Consider the following 20,791-nt stretch of genomic DNA (forward strand, 5'->3'; position numbering starts at 1 on the left):
TGGACATCCCTTCCAGTGAAAATGAAACTCATGTCTCTTGGCATCTATCTGGGAGCCCCAGCGGTGTCTTCTCCAGCAGGGAAGTTCTTTCAGTCCCACCTAGAGCTCTCACCGGCTTGGACTGCACAGCAGGAACTAGCCAAGTCCTACACAGGACACCATCTGCCAAGGCCGAGCTACTTGGGTCTAGGCCCCCATCCTACCCTGAGTTCCTAAGAAACACTAGTCCCTCTTAAACACTAGTGGTTTCTTTTTGCCCTCAAAGATCCACTCTTTATCAGCTGATCAGCTTCTAGAGGGCTGATAGCCATCAGTTCCCCCCCACTTCTGCCCCCACAGCAATATCTGTGTAACCATTGACAGTAACCCCAAGATACCTTTCAAAGATACCCAACGCTACTATAAACCCTGTAGGCCATTTAGACTCCGCTGCACTGGACCACAGGGATGGCTGAACATGCATGGCAAATACCTGGGGAGCATGGAGTTACCTGACCTATTGAATGACATCTCGGTTGCTTCCACTGCTCCTCAAATTATGACCATCCAGGCTGATCCCTCCATTTTGGGGGACACTCAAGCAAGCCCTGGAATAGGGACTAGAGAGGCTAGGACAGACCTGGTACTTAGCAAGTCCGGCTAGCTAGCTTGGTCCAAGACCCTGGCCTCCACATGAAGTACTCACTCATGTGTCTTCCCCGCATCCTTCTCTTCCTCCCGGGCTTAGCTTCAGCTAAATGACCTAGCATCAGCCTATAGCATCAGTGGGGTTCTACACAGAGGTCACAAGTCCTGAAGATGTATACCCAGGACACCAGTTTATCTTTAGTTTGGGTGGACACCTGCCCAACCTCCCTTGCTGGCTCAACCTAGTCTCTTCCTAAAACTGTGGTCTGCATAGGCCTAGTGCTGGTTTCTGGGGTGCAGATTATGTTCATCCATTACCATCAGGGGCACAAGGCTGGACATGGCTATGAGCCCAGTCCTTCTGGGTAGGCTCACCAGTGGCAAATGTAAATGACCATGGCAAACCTTCACAGCAGTTCCCACTGGAGTGGGGAGGGCAAGGTGAGGCTGGTGTAGATGGAGTCCTACAGTTAGTTGCTAAGGACTGTTTGGATGGACCTTGGGTGGGGCCCAGAAAAATCCACAAAATCCAAGAAATACCCCAAACCTTTATTGTTCACCCCAAGACACTGGGGCACAAGGGCCTCCAAGGTCCCACAATCCCCACAGTCCCAGCCAGAGCTGCTGCACACACACCCCTCCTACAAACAGCCCACGGCTTCCCACCTAGGCAGGTGAGGAGGTGGAGTGATAGCACCACAGTCAAACTGAGGGGCCTCTCTCCGACCCTGGCCCCTCGGGGTTACTGTCCCTGTTCCGGAAGTGTTCTCGGCTCCGCTTCTTGCTACCATGGAAACCAACAACCTCCACCCCTGCTGGGTCTGATGAGGACCCAGGATAGTCAGCTACTGAAGGTATCACTACCTCCTGCAGTCCCTGGTGGCCACTCCACTCCTCAGCCTCAGGCCCGGCCAGATGAGCCAGCTCCACAGAGGCCTCACTCCCAGTACTTGACACATTCCCCTTCTTGAGGACCCTCTTCCTCTCAGCCCTGGCCTCACTACCTCGGACTGGTTTGGTAAAGACCACTCTCCCCTTCCCACAGCTAGAGGGGTCCTGGTTGAAGGAGGGTACATAGTCTGTGGGGGATGCCTGGCTTCGAGAGCCCAGGAAGGCCAGAGCAGCAGCACGGTTGCTCTGCTCGCTGCCTTCAGCCACATCTTCCAGACTGTACTTGGTCCAACGCTCAGGATGGGACACATAATCAGGCACAGGAGGTACCCTGGTTGGGCCAGTGCTCTCATGCACTCTGCTCAGGTTCCTTGCAGGAGTCTGACTTGGGGGAGCCACGGGCCGTTTGAAGCTGCCATTGTCAGTCACACTGGTTTGGGGCGCAGAGGGCGGTACCTGCCGGGCTGCACTCTCCAGACAGTCAAAGATGCTGTGGCTGCGCTGAGAGAAGGTGGAGCTCATGCCTCGGAGGAGGAACGGCTGGGCTGCGGGGGTGGAGATGCCAGTGGGGGGCGAAGGTGGGTCTTCAGGGTCGGAGTCCTCCTGAGCTTCCCCTGAAAGCCTCTCCGGGGACAACGCTTGCACCTCCGCACCACTAGGTAAGCTGAGGTCCGAGTCCGAGTCGCTTAGGGAGACGGTGTCAGAAGGCAGGGTGTCATCCTCGGTGGGTACCTCAGCCTCCAAGCCAGCCTCCGCCTCCGCCATGCCGACCTGGAACCCTCTCCACCTGTAGCGAAGCAGCCCAGGTTCCGCCGTGAGGGCTGTACTTAGGACGCGCCCCTCCCTGTCCTCCCAGGGTCCCCTTTCACCTCCACTATGTGCCAGGCGCCTCTGCTCACAGCCGGGCGCCGGCTGGTCACGCAGGCGGGCGGAGGCCTCGCGAAGCTGGGTGGCTAAAGTGCGTCCTCGCGCGCACAGATGTGGAGCTTCAGGCTAGATAGGGTTAAGGAGAGAGTCAAACCATGAGATCAGAATAGTGTGGACATATACAGGATGCGCGCTAGGAGACGCTGGAGACAGAGGGTCTCGACCAGCCCCTCGTCCCATCACCGGCTCTCAGCAGAACGCAGCCTCTCCGGGTACACACCACTACCGCAGGCGCCACCCGGGTCCGGAGGGAGGGCTGTCAGGGAACTGGTAGTTGAGCGGTCCTAAGGAGGCCGGCGCTCACTGTTCCAGCTTCCGTGCACGCTGCAAAACCCAGCGGCTTTTCCCGCAGAGTACCGCCGGTTCCGCGGGATTCAGGCCGTGGTTCCCGCCCACTCTTGCTGGGCTTTCTGGGAAACCGAGTCTCCGGCCGGCTGAATGTCGCGACTTTAACGCCCAAGAAACTACAACTCCCAGAAGGCAATGGGCCAATGCCTAATGCCTGCCGGGAGGTGTAGCTTTACGTATGCGCTATCACGGAAGACCGGAGCGGACACGGAAATCTACCCGGAATGACGAAAGAGGAAGAGGCGGGGTCAAAGGGCCTCGATTCCCATAATACTCCGGGACTAACTGCCAATCGCAAAGGGTTGAGGCCTCCAGAACCACCTGTCGGAAGCCGCCTGAGCCGGGTTCGTCATGGGGAGGAAGTGCGTCATCACGCACTGCGGGCGCCAACCAGTTTCCTGGGCGGAAGTGGCGCGGGTCTTGTGCTCCGGGGCGGGACTAAGGTCCTAGTCGACTCTTGGCATCTAGAGACGTGGTCGGCATTAAAGAGATTCGAGGCCGCTCCTCCGGGCTCTGCCTGTCCGTGCTTGGACACTGACCCCACTACTCAAGACCTCACACAACCCCCCTCCAGCCCTGGGGCTGTCTGTCCTTTTGGATCCCTGGGGACCAGGGTCTGAGGGTCCACTGGGCTGCTGCATGCTCCCCTTCTTCCCTATGTTCTTGAAGCCGCGCTGCAGGCTTCTCTACAGCCTTGGCCAGGTGCCCACGGGCTTCACTCCTAAGAGTAGAAAGGGTTGCTCAGACCAGCAGCCAACCCAAGCAGGGAACGTGCTGCACGGGGTTAGGGGGCAGTCGAGACTAGAACGCCCTAGTACAGACTTGGGGTTCACTGACAAATCAGCCTACTGGGAGGCTGCTAGGAGCTGGGACCTGAGTCTCAGCCAGGCTCTCTCTCCTCTAGAGGCCAGTTAAATATGCCAGCAGCTGGGGGGATGGGCGCAGACAGGAGTCAAAGGGAAAAAGACTGGTGGTAGTTGCTGGGGTCCAGGTGGTTGCTTAGCGTGACCCTCAGTTCACAAGGCTGCCAGTTGCCCATTACCCCTTAAGACACAGGCTCCGTAGAACATTTCCAAGCACCTAGATACTTGGGATGGAGCCGTGGTCTAACCTTTACTGTGTTGTCCCTCAAAAGCAGGATGTGTATTTTTGTAGCCTATCCCCAGCATTCTGCTGAATTTTTCTGCTATGTGGCCCCTCCTACCTGGCTCAGCATGACTGGGCATGTCCAACAGATGAGTGGAAATGAAGTCAAGGCTGGTATAAGGTCAGCAGAGAGGTAGAAACGGGGGGGGGGGGGGTATTTAACATGGAGTGCTCCCAGGGTCCCAACCTTTCCCACCCACTGTGTTCTACGGCCTCTCTTGGACCTGCTCGCCCTGTGCCTGGCGAAGTTCAGAGCTGAGCCCCCGGTCTCTGACACCACTGGCACAGGAAGAGGTCTGGCAGTCCCATTAGCATGCCTGATTTTCTCCTCCTTTATTAAATGACTGTTGAAGATGTAATTACAGTTGAAGGTGACACGTTAGAAAGAACAGGTGCATTGAAGGCATAAGAGTGCTTACAAACCCAGCTCTTGAAGTGGGGGCAGGAAAGGGGCAAGGATTAAAAAGATGTGAGTGATGTGACCCACAGTGGGCAGAGTGGGTGGACATGGCCCTCTAGCTCAGCTATATAGCCTCTGGGCAAGTGGCTGTGGAGAAGGCTTGGCTCAGCAGGCAGAGCTCCCCAGGGGTCCCAGAAGTACAGGGCCCTGCAAGCCAGGGCCAGCTCCACACTTACATCCCCCTCCCCACACACACACACACCACCTATGTGTGATGTCAGCCCCCAAAAGGTAACAGGGAAAGTTCAGAACAATAACAACAAAACCCTCAAAGTAAAAAGGCTAAGTGTAGCAGAGTAATACAGAAATATATACACAGGCCATGGCCCCCAAGGTGGCCTCTGGTCACTCAGGGACGGGGCACTGCAGAGTCCCTGTGGTACAAAGTGCAGGGCCTCAGTACACGGAGCTGTTCCGGATGCCACAGCACAGCACCATGCTCAGAATCATCTCGAAGATCTGTGGGAGGGAGGGACATTGTCAGCACCTAGGACCTTGGGGGGGGGGGGCATACCCACCCACCAAACAGAGGCCCTGGGCTCACCATGATGACAGCTACCACGATGGCTGCAATACCGATGAGGTACAACTTCCCAGAGAAGAGCTCATCGATTTTCTGATGGCAATCCTCCTGCAGGAATGGCCAGAGGGTGGTAACAGTCAGTGGCTAAGTTACAGCCACCACCCTACTCAGTGGTGGGGCTTATGTCCCACAGCTTATCTTCCATCCAAAAATAAACTTAAAACACATGGACCTGCTGGCCTTCTCTATCACTGGGTAGTTTCTGACCTCACTAGTACCCTAGGCTTACCAGTATGTATAAGGGGCCACTCAAGAGGGCAGTTTCCCAGAATATTGTGGGGGATAATCCAGGCTATCAGGATCCAGCACCCCACTATTTGAGATGTTCTGTGAGCCTTTCTGAGGTTCTGCCTGAAGTGCTGATCTTACTGGTTGGCCACATTCACCCTACCTACTACCCAGGATATGATGCCCACCCCCACTCCATGTCACCTTCAGGAAGGAGGTAAGTGGGGTGGTGCCAGTGGGGCACAGGCTGTTCTTCAGCACAGAGGTGGTCAGTGCAGTGAGTTGGTTGGAGCCACAGCAGTTGAGCTGCAAAGACCAAGAGCATCATTGTCAGCTTAGGAGCTTCAGGAGACAAGGGAAAGGTCAGGTACATGGCACATGTCACCCCCAAATACACTTGGGAGCTGGCCTGCCCTGTTTATCACACTGCTCAAGAGCCCTGTTCATCCAAACCCTTGGGCAAATGAGGCCCATTAGGTTCCTACCTGCGGACCTACAAATCAGAGGAGACACTTATCCAGGCCCTGTCCAGTTGCTGAGGTCTGGGGACAGGACTCATTCCCACAAGTCAGACACACTAGGACTCCCACAACCTGCCCTCCCTGCTCCAGCCTAGCTGTACCGTCTCGTGGAAGGTCTTCACCACAGCCTTGGCATTGTTGGCATCATCATCCACCACAGCCTGTTGAAGGGCCTGGTCATAGAACTGCTTCACGTCCTTGGCGATCTGGGGGAGAATCATAGTCACATGCAGCATAGGGACTACCATCAAGAGCACTCAGCTTCCCCTGATGTGCTCAACCTGATGCCACCTCTTTTGTTGAGTTCCCAAGACCCTTCTACCAGCAGGCACCAGAAATTCAAAAAGTACCCTATATCCCATGGGCTCAGAGAAGTCCACACCTGTTGCCCGGGCAAAGGGCATATTTCCCTCCTCAGTGAACCTAGGCTCACCTGGTCTTTGTTTACGAAACCCCAGATGCCAGCAGCCACCTCACAGGCAAACAGGATCACAAGGCAGGTGAAGAACTAGGGGAAAGAAGAGGTCAGAGCCTTGACCAGTGAGCCCAAGCCTGGCCTTCTACAGGGGCCCACATGACCAACAACTATGTGCCAAGGGGGTTGAACATATCCACCAACCATGCCCTGATTAAGAATGGGTCACACAGAACCATAAAAGACAGAGCCTGATGCAGCTCAGCACTGAGATGTCCAAGTTCTCATGGCCTCACCCTGGTCCCTGCTTTGTAGGAAGTGGCTGGTACAGGAGATGCAATTAACAAATCCAAGTGTCCACAGCCTTCAGGGAGGCACATGCAGCAATATGCCCCACAACCTTGACCTCAGTTTCCTTACCCCCTTTTTCCTACATTCATGGGCAGGTTAAAATATGAAGCGTGGCTTCAGGGTCCCCAGCTTTTGATACTGGCTGGCCAGGCTCTAGAAGACGTATCTGGGACTCAGCTCCACCAGTAGCTACTGTGGCCAGGAGCACTAAGGCTGGCTTTCGGGATGAGGCACCCCTCTGGAGTTATTTCTAAAGAGAAACTCCCTCTGTCAATAGGAATCTTCAGAGTCAGACTCAAGGGAATGAAGCAAACAGAAAGACCGAAACCTTGGGGAAGACAGAGGTTGCCAGAAACCCTACTCCCCAGCTCTGCAGCCCTTCCTACTTACCGTCCCCAGCAGGCACTGGGACTCCTGGATGGCCCCATAGCACCCCAGGAAGCCCACAAACATCATCACAGCTCCCACAGCAATGAGAATGTAGATGCCTGGGGAGGGGAAGAACTGAATGAGCAGGCTGCATGCATCACTACCTGAGACAGGAGCGTCTGGGGCACTCACACCCACAATAGGCAATGGGAGCTTTTTGTGCCTCAGTGTCCTCCTCCTGGAGGAGCTGCCACTGCCACCAGAGGACAAAACAGAAGTTCAGTGCCCAGAGAACACAGGTGATCTGCACTTCACAGCTATGCTCTGCCCTGAAGCCAGCCCCCCGCCCCCCCCACTGCCTGCATCTCAGAAAAGAAACCCTCAGCACTCACTGTAGAGGGCTGAGATAGACTATCCATCTCAGTGCATGAAATGGGGAAGCACCTTGGGTATCAGCTATTGGCCTGAGGGTGGATGTCCAGGACTCCCAGTGCTGCGTTAGTGTGAAGGCAAGGGCACGCTATGCCAGCACCCAACTCCAGACACCTCATCTCAGGCACACTGGTGTATAACCGTTCTGCTCACCTAACTCTAAGGACAGGAACCTGTGGGTGGGGTGGCTGGATGGCTGACAGAAGACAGGGGCAGCTTGAGCAGAGCACTCAACACTTGTCACATATACCGGCTGGGCTGTGAATTTACAGGGGAGCATTGTGACCCATGCATGAGGCACCAGCTGAGTCATGTCCCTGTTTCAGTGCCCACAGTACCACTCAGCCCCTGGGAAAGACCACTGTGTCTCTGAAGAGCCCTCCATCTCTTGGTCCCTCGGCAAACGCAGCCCATCCCCCAGTCTCCACAGCAACACTGCCAAGCAGTCCAAGCTTCCTTGTACAAAGCCAGGCCCATTGTCCGCTGGCCGGCCAGTCCAGGGGTGAAGGCGCCATGGCCAGGACCTACTGCCAGGCTTAGAAACAGGCCAGAAACAAACAGGGCCTGGCTTCCCTTGACCTCACTAAATACATCTGGTCCAGGGAAAGCCTCCTACCAGAGCTGCCTAGCAACTGACTTCCCCTCTGCCTCCAGTCAGGCAGAGCAATTTCAACCAGACCCCTGGTACGCAGGCCCTGAAACCTCAACCTCAAGATGAAGTAGGCTCTGCCACTACATCAGGCTCATCAGGGGGATGCACACAGGGCACCTAACACACAGGAACTTTCGCTGGACTGCCCACAAACCCTCCTAGACCTAGCATATGACCTATCTGAAGGCTCTGGGGTGTTGTCTGAGGTGCTCCCCTGTAAATTCACAGCCCAGCCGGTATATGTGACAAGTGTTGAGTGCTCTGCTCAAGCTGCCCCTGTCTTCTGTCAGTCATCCAGCCACCCCACCCACAGGTTCCTGTCCTTAGAGTTAGGTGAGCAGAACGGTTATACACCAGTGTGCCTGAGATGAGGTGTCTGGAGTTGGGTGCTGGCATAGCGTGCCCTTGCCTTCACACTCACCCAGCACTGGGAGTCCTGGGCACCCACCCCCATTCCAATAGCTAAGCAAGCCCCTGAACCAACTCTCCTAAGCACTAGACAAAGTGCCTTTGTCAGGGCCACATCTGCTCCTGGCAGGGCTCAGTACAGGGGCATCCAGAAAAGCCAATTCAGAAAGGGCAGGGAAATGGTAGTCAGAGTAGCTCCCACCCATAGGCCATGGGCCTTGCTGTCCAGGGCCGAACCTGCCACACAGACCAGTGCCTAAGGCTATTTCCTCAGTGCCCAGGAGGCCATGACCACAGAAAGGCAGGTGGCGGAGCATCTCTGGAGCTACATCAGATGTAGACTATGGTGACAACATGAGGACAGAGACCTATCTGCTTCCTAGGCCACCCTATCTGGGCTCTGCAGGGTACCCAGCCTCTCCTGCCACATCAGTGCAAAGTGGGAGCTTTGGCACAGCCTCACAGCATTCACCTTGCAATGGAAGGCCCAGGGCCAGGAAAGAGCCCTTCACAGGCCAGGACTCCTGTCTCTGATGCCCAGATCTCCCTTGTGAAGATGCTCATACTGGTTGCTACACAACAGGCTGTGGTCTCTATATGAACCGGTGAGCAGCCTCCTCCTCCTCTGAAGGTACCAGATCCAAGGAGGGATAGCTAGTGTGGGACATTGCCCACTAACACCCAGACCTGAAAACTGCTATTCCTAATGGCTTTCCTCAAAGGAGACCAGGTTCTGCCCCTGCCCACACCGCCTGGACCCCAACCCTGACCACTTTACCTATGGGGAGGCTGCAGGGAGGGTACAAGGAGGAAGAAGGAAAAATAAGTCAACCATGGGGTGACGACAGCCTTTGGCTGCCCTGGAATACTTGGGTAGAAAGGAAGAATACTGGCTGTTTCTGACCTCCCAACACCCACCCCCTCAGCCTTCAAGCATGTCTACCAAGTCTCTTCTAGGCTCCACACAAGAGGGAGGATCCACCTCAGACCCTTGATGGAAGCTAGGAGCTTTGAAAGGGCAGAGGCATCTCCAAACACTCCTGGAGTTCCCAGGATGCCAAGGCCCCCTTTCAGGGAGAAAGCAGGAGAATTGCCTCCCTGAGCATAGCACAGCATAGCATAACATAGCGTAGTATAACATAGCATAGCACAACAGCCCTCTTCCTGCTTTCCCTGCTTGGGAGGGAGGGCATTCAATCCCCCACAGGCGGCCTAATAAGGCAGGTGTAGCAGTCTGGCTTGTGTCCTGGGGGGTGGAGGCGGGCATCTGAGTCATCTACTGACCGCCCAGTCTCCAGCCCTCCTCAACTCAGGACTCCTAGGACCTCAGCTGTTGCTAGCCCAGGCATCCAGCCCCACCCTGCCCAGGGAGGTTCACCAGAAATGTCCATGTTAAAATAAGCAAGGTCTCACAAGGCTCCTGCCCCACCCAGCTGCTTTCCTTCTGCCTAGCCTAGTCTCAGATCTGTCAAGTCCCTAGCAGCACTATACTCAATTTAACACTCTCGTCTCAAGAGCCCCTCTTGTGGGCAGCCTCCCTGCCCAGCACATACTAGGCCTAGGCCACTGCCAGTTCTACTGCCCCACCCACCAGCCTCATCCTGGAAGCCCTCACTGACTGTTCTCGGCTTGTGACTAGACCCTGTCTCCTTGTTACTCACCCACATAGAAGGTGCTGGGTGCTGGTCTGTCTCCTAGTTCCAGGTAGAGCAGGCTGGTGGTCTGTGGGTCATGACGCAACCACAGGGCCACACCTAGGATCACGCCTCCAGCCAGCTAGGAAAAAAAAAAAATCAAGAACAATGTCACACAGAGGCCAGAGCACTGTGGGGCGATAGAATCCTACTAAAAATATCATGCAGAGCCATCATTTCTAGTTGTGGGGACAGACCCCAACCAGGTCCAAGGTTCTGTCCATTCACTGTCTGAGCTACTGTCCACTGGGGGCCCTGGACCCCACCAGCTCCTCTGAACTGCAACTACAGAACAGAGTTCAGTTGTACCCCAACACTGCATGACACATATAAGAAAGTTTGGGATGAAAATGTGGCTCCATTGATAAGAGTGCTTTACCACACAGGGAACCCTGGGTTCCATCCCCAGCACCACATATACCAGGTTTGGTGGCACATGCCTGTCATCCCAGACCTTGAGAGAGGCAGGAGGATCAGGACTTGAAGATCAAGCTGAGTTTGAGATCAGCTTGGGCTATATGAGACCTTGTCTCCTAAAAAATAAAATAAAATAAAATAAAAATCTTTTTCTACTGATCTCAAGTTCTAGACTGACCAACTATGCACTATTTTTATCTGAGAAGTATGGCTAGAGGCCACAGTGAGCCCTAGCCATTCCGGATGCTGGTGGGCTCTCCTCTGGTGCCCTGTCCCAACAGTCCTGAGATTGTTTAGAGACTGCCACGGGCAGGGTACTGGGAAGAACCCTGTGGTGGGAACACCAAGTTCTCCCTGCCAGGAGGAGAGGAGTGATAATGTGATGTCACCGGGCCCCACAGGGAGAAGCAGCAGGGCACCACCTACCATGGCTTTGTGTGAAGCGCTATAATAGAAGCATCTGGAAGCAGGAGGTAGCTCTCAAGACAGACCAAGGGAGAGGCAGTCTCTTCCCCATTTCTAAGCATCCTCTTCTTGCAGGGTCAATGGCTCTGCCCAGCACACACAGGAAACAGAAACCAAAACCTGGGCCTCATCAAAAGCACCAGGTGGCCCACTTCCTGCTCTGGGGATCCAGACCAGAACACAAGTTCAAGAAAGCTCCCTGGAATCCCCAAGCAGGCTGGTTCTGGAAAGAGGACCTATGGGACCCACCTACTCCCTTCTACCTTAGGATCCTGTCCTCTGCCTAACTCTCAGAGAGGAAGCTGGGGGCACTTTCTGCAGAGCACCATCACTTTGGACTCGTACCCCATGAGCCCTGTGGTTTCTTAGCTTCTTCTGTAAGTTTTAATTAGTTTTCACACTCTGGTCAAGGACGGATGAGCCCTCAACCTCTACCAGAGCCTGAGAGAACAGGCTCTGGTACAGCAATCAAAGCCACACTGTGCACCTGTTGCCCAGCTCACAATGGCATGGAGGCTGGGACCCTTAGAGTACCCTCATGTGCGAAGGTCCTAGTGATGCTGGGGATCCCCAGAACTTCCAGAACCTTACAGTGATAACTCTGTGCTTATACACTCTTAAGAGACTAGCCTTCAGCCTGGGCAGCAGAGGCAGGAGGGTAGGGCCTGCCTCCAACAGGCAACACTCCTCCTGAACTGGCTTGAGAGGAGGAGGTGACCGGCCTGAGTTGCCCTGGTAACCTGGCTTCCTTTGCAGCTTTGAAACGTCATGTATTTTGTTTGGGAACTGGACCAGAGGTCGCTCTGAGATGTTCCAGGGCAGAAGGACTAGGTGGCATGCCTGCTCCCCATGCCTCCCTCTGTGGTAAAAAGACCCCATGGTGACAAACCCCTGACAGTTATGGAAGCTGAGGGGTAGCTGGTGGGTCACCCTGCCTTCCTCGGTCTGTGAACGTACCTGTAAAACAGGTGAGCATGCAACCATGCCCAACTCAGACTTCTCGACTGTGAGTTGGGGGCAGAAGTGGGTGAGGGATGGTATTCAGCCCAGCCCCAAAGTCTACTAATGTGGGTGTCTGGCCAAGCCACCACTTACAGGCAGGTTTTATGGAAAAGGTGGGGTCAGCACGCTAACTCCAGAAAAGTCGACTTTCAATCAGAAAAGAGGCCACACTGGGGTAGGAGGGGTAGGGGTAGTTGAGACAGAGGGGAATGGGGGACTTGGTCACTCAGCCCACTGTCTCAGAGGTAATCAGAGTTGAGTGGGAGAGGGGAGAGGAAGAAATGCTAGTCATTGGGCTGGCTGCCTCCAGCGATGTGACCCTCCACCCCCCGCTCTAGGGAGAGGTAGAGGAAGTGCTGGGAAAATTAAGGGGCCTAGGAAGGTGGGACAGGGGTCTTCAAGTAGTAAGAGGCTGGAAAGGAACCCCAGCTTCAAAATGTAACTATCTAACATGACCAAAACAGACAAGGAACTTCCAAGACTCTATGGTAAGAAAACTAACCACCCATGTTTCACGAGATATACGTACATAGAGATAGGGTACCCAAGTACGGAGTGGGGCTACCATTCTTACATCACGAGGCACCAAAGAGCCACAGGAGATTACCAATCTATCCACTAATCCCAAACTGCTACCGGGTGTGGCAGGGCGGGGTGGAGTGGTGCTGCCGCACTGGCGAGCAGCTTGTCGTTTCTGAGAAAGTTAGCTGGCGCCTCCTACTCACCACAGCCAGCCTAGCACCTCAAGCTTTACACTCATGTTTCCCCAAACTTCCCCTGTTACAGCCCAACCTAGAGCAGCCCATATGTCTCCTGACCGATGAATGGCCTGGCCCTGGGTCCATCACATGCCAGGATCTCCAGGGAAAAGACAGACCCACAGGATAGCATGGAGGACAGTTCAATTATGCCAAGAGAAAGGGGCACAGAGAGGAGGAAGCAGCTCGTGCCTTCCGACTCTGTTCATATGAAAGTAGAATTCGAAGTCCGTTCAAGATAGCGCAGGGGTAACCCAGCAGAAGTTCTGGGGTGAGAAGGAACAGAAGGGACCACAAAGGACCCGAGGATGCTCTGCGGCACATCCACTCTCCTGATGGTGCTAACAGTTTCATGGGGTATACATGTTGACTATGTTATAGGTCAGTCACAGCTACAGAAAGCTATTATTTAACCCCAGCTTCAGTCCAGGCCCTGGATCAGAGGCTATGCTAAAGCACATTCCCCAGGCCTGTGGGGTGTCCCAGTGATTAGCAGCAATCAGACTGGCACACATCTTGTCTATAGAACCGTAAGTTTAGAATGATCTGCAAAAACTTGGGCACCCATTAAAAAAAAAAAAAAAAAAAAAAAAAAAAACAGTTCAGTGTCAATGGAAATATGGAGCGGTGCCATTGGACCGAGGCACAGGTAAGGCTAAGGGTGGCCCCAGCCTCTAGCTGTGTCATACCTGAGCTGGGGACCTCAGGCCCATCTCAGCCTCCTCCATTCTCATCTTCACTTGTAAATAGGGGGAGGAATACACACAGGCTGCAACACATATCACTGTATTGAGCTCTTGCCAGAGCTGAGGATGAGATCCACAAGGAATCTACCAACATTAGGATCTAGGATTTCTTCATGCATCCACTCAGGGGTCTAAGCCACCTCTGCCCAAAGCTTCTCTTCTCCAGGTGGGTCCACCTGCTTCTGTGGCCTAAGAGACCTTCTGCTTAGAGGTGGGGGTGGGAAGCGCCAGGTGGCATGTCCAGGTTCCTGGAGCTCCTCCACAGCACAGAAGGTTGCATTCATGACTCCATACAGGATTATGTTGCTTCCTCCTTCTTGAGGGCTAACACATAACAGACTCAAACTTTAGCAAGATGAGGAGCTGCCAAGCATGCTGGGTCCCTGCCCAGCTGGTTTTGCGGTTTCCCAGAAGTGACTGAAAGAGAACAGGCCTGGGACAGCATTCTACTCTGTGCTTAACTGCCCACTGCCGGCCCTTGGCCAGACCTCAGATGGGGGCTTCTCTGGAGCTTTCCTATTGCTACACATATCACCCCTCCAGGAAGGGGCAGAGATCCCGTCACCAGTCTGGTAGGTCTGAATGGTTAGCCCAGATACCCGACATGCTCCAGAAGGCTGACTGTAACATCAGCTTGTTCCTTTAAGTGACCCTTTGTGCCTCAGGAGAAGAATCAAAGGCAGAGGCAGACAGGGGTGGGGCTTGCTCGATGCCTCCTAGGTACATGGTGCACAGCGAAAGGTGAACCAGAAAGTGCCCACCCGCCTAAGCAACTGGAAGGTTCTGAGGGTCTAAGAACCTCCCCGACGAAGGCAGAGATGGTGAAGATCAAAGGCAGTGGGGGGAAGGCAGCTTCCCTGGGCAGCTGGGATAAGCCAGAGTAAAGATACTCAGACTGGTTATTTTTAGGAGCTGGGGCACAGGTGAGGTGGAGAGGCTGATGGAGGGAGGCGACTTAGGTGCTGCTCTTCCAACCTGGGCCCCTGCGAGTTGACCTCATGTGCTCAGGCACCACAGGGGGACAGAGCCTAGTCAGAGCATGGAGGAAGGGGAGAAGGCCAGATTCCTCTTTGAGAGATACAGGATCCTGCTCAGGCCTTCCTAGGAGGTAAAGACTTGCAGTTCACCAAAGGAAGCTCAGGAAGGAAGCTGGAGAGAGGGGCAGGAATCCTTGCCTTGGCCAGGAAGTATGGTTCCTTTCACAAGGCCCCTCACTTCAGGAAGCCACTGTCCTGACATCTAAAAATAGGAGGCAAAGCAAAAGCCTAGCTCTGGGGCCCAACTGACAGGCTGGGGAGGGGGCGGGGTATAAAGGGCCAAGGCATGGCCATGGGAGGATACACTGCTGCCTTGGGGTACAGGAGATCAGGCTGGGCTACCTCAGCTCTGCCCGTTCAGGTCCAGGCTATAAGGCTCCTCAGACAGAGAAGCTGGCAGGAGCCTTCCCCACCCACCCCACGCTCTCCTCTAGGAGGGCCAGGTTTTTGGTTTTTCGTTTTTGTTTGTTTGGTTTTTTTGAGACAGGGTTTCTCTGTGTAGCTTTGGAGCCTTCCCTGGAACTCACTCTGTAGCCTAGACTGGCCTCGAACTCACAAGAGATCCGCCTGCCTCTGCCTCCCGAGTGCTGGGATTAAAGGCGTGCGCCACCGCCGCCCGGCTTGGAAGGCCAGGGTCTTGTGAGACCCTGAAGGGAGAGTGTGTGGACCCAGATGGCCACAGTGATCTGCCAGAGGTGACGACAGCAGGGGCAGCAGAGAGGCCAAGGTGTTTGCTTCAGAGAAAGCTCAGGTGGCCCTGATACCCTGGTACCGAGAAGGACAAAGGGAGGCAGGGGCCTGAAGAATGGGTAGAAGAGTTCTATGGAGCTCACGTGTTGCCACCAGCAGCACCAGGAAGTTTCCATCTGCTCCAAGCCAGGCATGGCCCTCCGTCCCAACCATGTCCCAGTGCAAGGTTGTGGGGCTGGCACACTTCGACTGTGGAACATGGCGGCAGAGTGGGGGTATAGTTCTACCCCATCCCACTTCCTCTTCATGTGGCAGCTAGCTGCTTGGAAACCTCAGTCTCCTTATCACTGGCAAGGGTCCGATAGCAGCCCAGCAGAGTGCTACTTTGGGTGAGCCGTTATCACGGTCTCTAGAGTACAGAGGAGGACTGTTCCCAGGGGCTGAGGCCAGGCCATGCCCTCACGATGAGGGCTTTTAGCCAAGAAAAGTTGTGAGAGGGTGAAATTTAAGCACTAGTGGGTGGGTGGCAGCTACAGTTTGTGCTTGCCACACAACCCTGCAACAGTGGGTCCCACTCCAGAGCTCAGGGATGGTATTTCAGGAGGACAGGTGGCCTGGGCTGGGCTTCCTCATTCCTGCACCTGCCTCACCAGACACCTTTAAATACCACTGGGACCTTCCTGGTAAGCTCCAGTACAGAGCCAACATTGATGCTTGACCACAGGTAAACAAGGCACAGAGTGCCACAGACCCACCCTGAGAAAGTGCTGACGACCCAAGCTGACAAAAAGTGTGGAGTGATCTGTGAGACAGCACCAAGGAAGCACAGGGAACTGGGGGGACCCTATCACCCAACATCTGCCCAAACTGCCTGGTTCCCAGGCTCTTGGCCTGGATTACAAACTCATGGTGCTTTGGGGCTGTAAGATCTTGGGTACTCGGGTTTTCACAAACCTCCCTGCACTCCCAGCCCTGCAGCCCTCCCCAGACTTCACATGCAGGAAGGCAAGTGCCCTCTCCTAACACCTCTCGTAGTTACTTTGGAGCCAGCTCAGGATGCCCTGGCCAATCCCTTATGAACAGCTCTCCAAAACATAGAGCCCAGCCAGAGGATCCCAAATGGTTTTGAATGACATAGCCTATGCCCTATAGCTGGCCAAAGTAGCTTAGATTGGATACAGAAGTGTTCTGTCTCTCTGTCTCTGTCTCTGTCTCTCTCGTGTGTGTGTGTGTGTGTGTGTGTGTGTGTGTGTGTGTGTGTGTGTGTGTGTGTGTGTATTGTAGGGGGAGGTACTGGGGAGTCATAGTCAAGAGGTTCCTGGAAGACTACTGGCATGCCAGGTCATAGTATATCCTACAGAACAGCTGAAGGTCACCAAAGGCCAGTTCTTGGGACATCTGGTACTCTAGCAAGAGTCCTAGGAACAAAATGGGTACCTATAGGGCCTCAGGGACACCCAGCACTCACAGCATGTCCTATCTGGTTCCCTGGTGTCATGGCCAGAGCCACTGGTACCTGGACTTCTCCACAACCCCCACTACCCTACCTCCACCTAAGCCCTCTCCAAAGGCCAGGCCTGTGTGCAAGCATGACTTCCTACTATCTCCCGGGGCACCTGGACTCTAAGCCTATTGATTTTGTGATTGAGGTTCCTCCCCTCGGCGGGACTCTGGGTGCTGGAATCAAGGTTGGCAGGGGTTGGTGCGCCACCTGAAGCAGCACAGAAGCTCCATTTGAGGAAGCGAGACGAACTAGGAGGGACGTGCCGAGAGAAAGCCTGAAGGGTCCAGAAAGAATTGAGTGAGGGTTTTTATTATGAGGTGGCAGTGTATGGGAACCAGAGCAGAGGCTGCCAGAGGGCTTCCCACTTCTTTACTCCAGCTCTGTGCCCTCCACGCAGACATCCTTCTTTGAAGCCAGCCCAGGGACCGACCACAGACTTCCCCTTCTCAGGCAGCCCAGCCCACTGATTGTCTTTCCCAAAGCTGGGCAAGCTGACAGCCTGGGGGAACAAGGGGAAGTCTGCTCTCCCACTGGTGAAATGAGGCACAGGAAGTCCTCATTCCTCCCTGAGCCCACAGGGATTGCAGCCCCTCTGCCGGAAGGAAGACAGCAGACGGCTAGGTGGCAGACAGTCATGTGCAGTCTGGAGAATTAAATGCCAGTTAAGAGGCTGTAATCAGCCTTTTGTGGTGGGTCTGGCTGCCTGGGCCACTGAAGGGGGCCACTGGCAGCCTTAGGCTGGAGGAGCAGCCAGTTCTGTGCAAAGAACACAACTCCTATTCCTGTGAGGACCAGGGGTAGCCTTCTCCCCTTACTCGACTACACCTGTAGGGACATTATCATATGAGGTTCCTACAAGGCCCACCCTGGGACATAGGCTGGCAGGGTGATGAACAGGGACACCATGCCCTGCTCTCCTGCCCTACTCCCAGCAGCAGTCAGGAGACAGGTCTCTTTAACCCAGACCTGTCCCAGAGGACAGGTATCTACCCTGCTTCTAAGAGCATCTTACACAGTCTCTGCTGAATCTGCTCACTGCTCACCCTTCAGGTTTGTGTCTTGTCCTGTGCATCTTGGGAGTCCAGAACTCTGTAGGTCCCAAAGTAGGCTCTGAACAAGCCAGGTCAAGTGTGGGTCTCAGTCCAAGGAGGCTTGCTGGGCACGGGAGCATGAGTATGCAGGCTAGGGTGCCGGGATGTCCCCTCCCACAGAAAAGCCACTTTAATCATTAAACTGGAAATTTAAAAAAGTGCCCATCGAGACATTTACCATCAACCAAATCTCACTTCTAGAGCCTCCATACCCACCACGGGCCCTCGGGACTCCTCAGCCCCCTCCCCAGGCACTGTTTACACCATTACTCAGTTCTCCTTGGCCCAGCTCCCTGTTGGACACTGTGCCCAGCGTCCATTTCCTGAGCCTTCTCTATTGCCAAGCCCCTTGCTCCACTCGAGAGTGCGTGAGCTAGTCTGCCCACAGTCCCAGGAGACTGAGACCCCCAGAACTCCCACTTTAGAGGAAGCTGAGGCTGAGGACCAGAGCAGTGGGCTGGGGCTTCCCAAAGGTTTAACTTCATGGCATCCGGAAACTCTCGGCCACAGGACAAGCCTTGCCACACAGGGCACAGAGGAAGCCCCTCTGCCAGGGAGGTGTTCACCAGTTGTGGCCTGGCTCTGCTCCATATCCCTGCCCACTGTGGGGGCCAACATGGGTGGGGAGGAGAGATCCATGAGATTGTGAAAGGATATGGTTTTCACTGTTCTGCAGTCAGTAAGCAGGCCCCTGGGAGCAGGGAGAGGCTTCAGAACTGTTTTCCTGGAGTCTCAACAGAGAATACCCCCAGGGATGTGTTGGGACTCCACCCCAGCTGCCTGGAAAACAATCAGCCTCATCTTGAACCCCAGCCTCCAGGGAGCCTGAGGGGCTACCAGCTTGATCAGGTGGGTAGGTCAAAAAGAATTACCCAGCAGTTTCCTGATATTCCACATCTGGGGCTTAAGGGCCAGCAGAGGGACTACTTGAGTGTGCATTTAACCCCCAGGGCATGCCCAGACTGAGCAAGCTTAACTCCATCACCATTGGTGTTCCCTGGGGTCACTGTGACTGAGAACCAGGGTCTCCTCAGCAGGCCATGCAGCACAGTCCCAGCTGAGTTCAGTCCAGTCTCTGCCCATCCCCAGCACCCTACTGATCCCTACCCCACCCTGCCCCGCCCTGACCCGCCCATGGATCTTCAGCAGTCCAAGACAGAAAACAGGTGTCCCCTGTCCTACACACTCACTCCAGGGGCCATCTTCAAAGTTCGCCCTCCCAGCTTCAACTTTAGAGACTGTTTGGGCATAACCTCATTTCTTCCTGTGAAAAAGGAGGATGGAGGGAACAGCAGTCTGTGTACTGCAGGGGGGGAGGGGATGGGGGAGGGGGGTGGCAACACTGACCAGTAGAGTGGCCAGCACTGCTCACTCAAGTCCCTGCAGGCAGGTCTGTTAGACTCTACCCCTCCTCATTCTCAACCCAGTCAGGAAATGGAAACAAGCACACACCACCAACCGTCACTCCCCAGCAGTGAAGACAGTCGGCACCAAGGGGCCCCTGGAGACCCTCCTATACCCAAGCCTCCATTCCAAGGTGACCAAATGGGTGTGCGCTTCTTTCCGAAGTGGAGAGCCCAGCTCAGACCCTGTATGTCTGAAAAGATCTTCAAGCCCCCGGTTTGTACGACTCCAGATCTTTGCACTACCCTGGCCTGTGCCAACTCAAAACTGCATACCCCCTTCCTCTCAAAAGCCTCCACAGAACCTTAAGGGCCAGGCCAGGGCTGTAATCTGTGCGGGAGACGACAGACAAGGAGGAGGGGCAGCTGGGGGGTGGGGTGGGCAGGAACTGGGGCATGCTGCGCAGCAGCACGCGGGCCACCCTGTTCTTTTCTAGGCCCGGAGCTCGAGCATCCCAGGGTGGCAATACCAAGCTGGAGAGCAAGCAACGGTGGTGTAATATTGGGGTGGACATCTCCAAGGCAAGTATGGAGTGTGCCCCCACCACTTCGAGGCCGCCCATCCAGGGGCGGTGGCTACGATGAGCTCATGGGGGCGGGGCGCCAAGATCCCGCCCTTCTCGAACCCCCTCAGTGCTCGCTAAGCAGGATGGTCCCCAAAACTGCGTTCACGAGGATGCTTACACCCCCTCCACAGTTGAAGGCTCCGGGTTACGTGGCTCTAGCCCGCAGACCCTTGCACCGGTCCCCAGCACTCAGAGGCGACAGGCCAGCGATCCCCTGATTCCCCGGCCCCAGAAGACCCTCGAGCAGAGGCCCGGAAGCTCAGCTCCTGGCCCCAGCCCGGTTGGAAAGGGGCGCCAGGCCCCCGGCCGGCGCACGGAGCCCACAGGTGGCGCCGCAACTTCACGGCCGCGCTGCGCCCTCTAAGCTGGGCCTAGCGCACTACCCAGCCTGGCAGCCGAAGGTTCGCCCCGTCCCCAGTTCCCAGTGACTGCTCACCCAGAAGACGAAATTGAAGACGAAGAGCAGGTATTTGATGCATTTGGTGCAACCCTCCACCCCCATGGCGGCGCGCGGCCTGCGGAGCTTGGGCTGGTTCTCGAGCGGGCAGTCTGGGGACGCAGGACTGGGGTCCGGGGCTGGCAGGTGGCCAGGGGCGCTGGCGGGCCGGGAAACTGGGATATGAAGAGCGAGACGCGGGGTAGAGAAGGGCTGGAGGCCTAGCAGGAAACGCGAGAGTCGCTACCGCTTAGAAGCAGGGGCGCGCTCGCTTGGACCGGGCGCGCGCGGAGCTCCGCACTCTTTATAGACCGCTAGGTCCCGCCCCTCGGAGGCCCCGCCCCGAGGACGCTCCTCCCCAGGCCACGCCTCCCGCCTGCGGGGGTGCCTGGTCTAGGGGTGCTTGGGTGTTGCCACCTCAGTCCCAGAGTAACCGCTCGAGAGCTCAGTGCAGATGATTCTCACGGTCTCCTTGCGCTGTGTTGCGCAGGATGTCCCCAAGCTTCCTGAGGGCTCCTAACCCCCGGGAGCACGCTGCTGGGTCGCGACCGAGGACTGGCCACAAGATACCCCCCCAAGAACCCCCACTTACTTCCCCTTATTCAGGCGCCTTGGACTTTCCCC

At 55.4% G+C, this 20,791-nt stretch overlaps 2 protein-coding genes across 2 annotated transcripts; both read right to left on the reverse strand.

Moving 5' to 3' along the window:
• Nucleotides 1-1,155: 1,155 nt before the first annotated feature.
• Tssc4 (tumor suppressing subtransferable candidate 4) lies at nt 1,156-4,026 on the reverse strand. The gene is made up of 2 exons (XM_052762011.1): nt 2,388-4,026; nt 1,156-2,305 (listed from the first exon to the last, which is right to left on the reverse strand). Exon 2 carries the CDS (start codon nt 2,281-2,283, stop codon nt 1,330-1,332), a length of 954 nt encoding a protein of 317 aa, XP_052617971.1. The 5' UTR covers nt 2,284-2,305; nt 2,388-4,026; the 3' UTR covers nt 1,156-1,329.
• Nucleotides 4,027-4,247: 221 nt separating this feature from the next.
• Cd81 (CD81 molecule) lies at nt 4,248-20,458 on the reverse strand. The gene is made up of 8 exons (XM_052762012.1): nt 20,168-20,458; nt 10,020-10,134; nt 6,888-6,985; nt 6,165-6,239; nt 5,833-5,937; nt 5,415-5,516; nt 4,944-5,030; nt 4,248-4,858 (listed from the first exon to the last, which is right to left on the reverse strand). The coding sequence occupies exons 1-8, from the start codon at nt 20,231-20,233 to the stop codon at nt 4,796-4,798; spliced, it is 711 nt and encodes a 236-aa protein (XP_052617972.1). The 5' UTR covers nt 20,234-20,458; the 3' UTR covers nt 4,248-4,795.
• Between the last annotated feature and the right edge of the window lie 333 nt (nt 20,459-20,791).

The sequence above is a fragment of the Peromyscus californicus genome, unplaced genomic scaffold (assembly GCF_007827085.1).
Source record: "Peromyscus californicus insignis strain IS unplaced genomic scaffold, ASM782708v3 Scaffold_4__1_contigs__length_199733344, whole genome shotgun sequence".
NCBI lineage: Eukaryota > Metazoa > Chordata > Mammalia > Rodentia > Cricetidae > Peromyscus > Peromyscus californicus.

What these genes read in the sequence shown, in the direction of transcription:
- Tssc4 (XM_052762011.1), bottom strand. Translation starts at nt 2,283, where the DNA reads ATGGCGGAGGCGGAGGCTGGCTTGGAGGCTGAGGTACCCACCGAGGAT.
- Cd81 (XM_052762012.1), bottom strand. Translation starts at nt 20,233, where the DNA reads ATGGGGGTGGAGGGTTGCACCAAATGCATCAAATACCTGCTCTTCGTC. An exon ending in CCCAGTGCCTGCTGGGGACG is followed by an intron (nt 6,240 to 6,887) that starts GTAAGTAGGAAG and finishes TCTTTCCCCTAG; the next exon opens with TTCTTCACCTGCCTTGTGAT. An exon ending in GTTTCGTAAACAAAGACCAG is followed by an intron (nt 5,938 to 6,164) that starts GTGAGCCTAGGT and finishes ATTCTCCCCCAG; the next exon opens with ATCGCCAAGGACGTGAAGCA.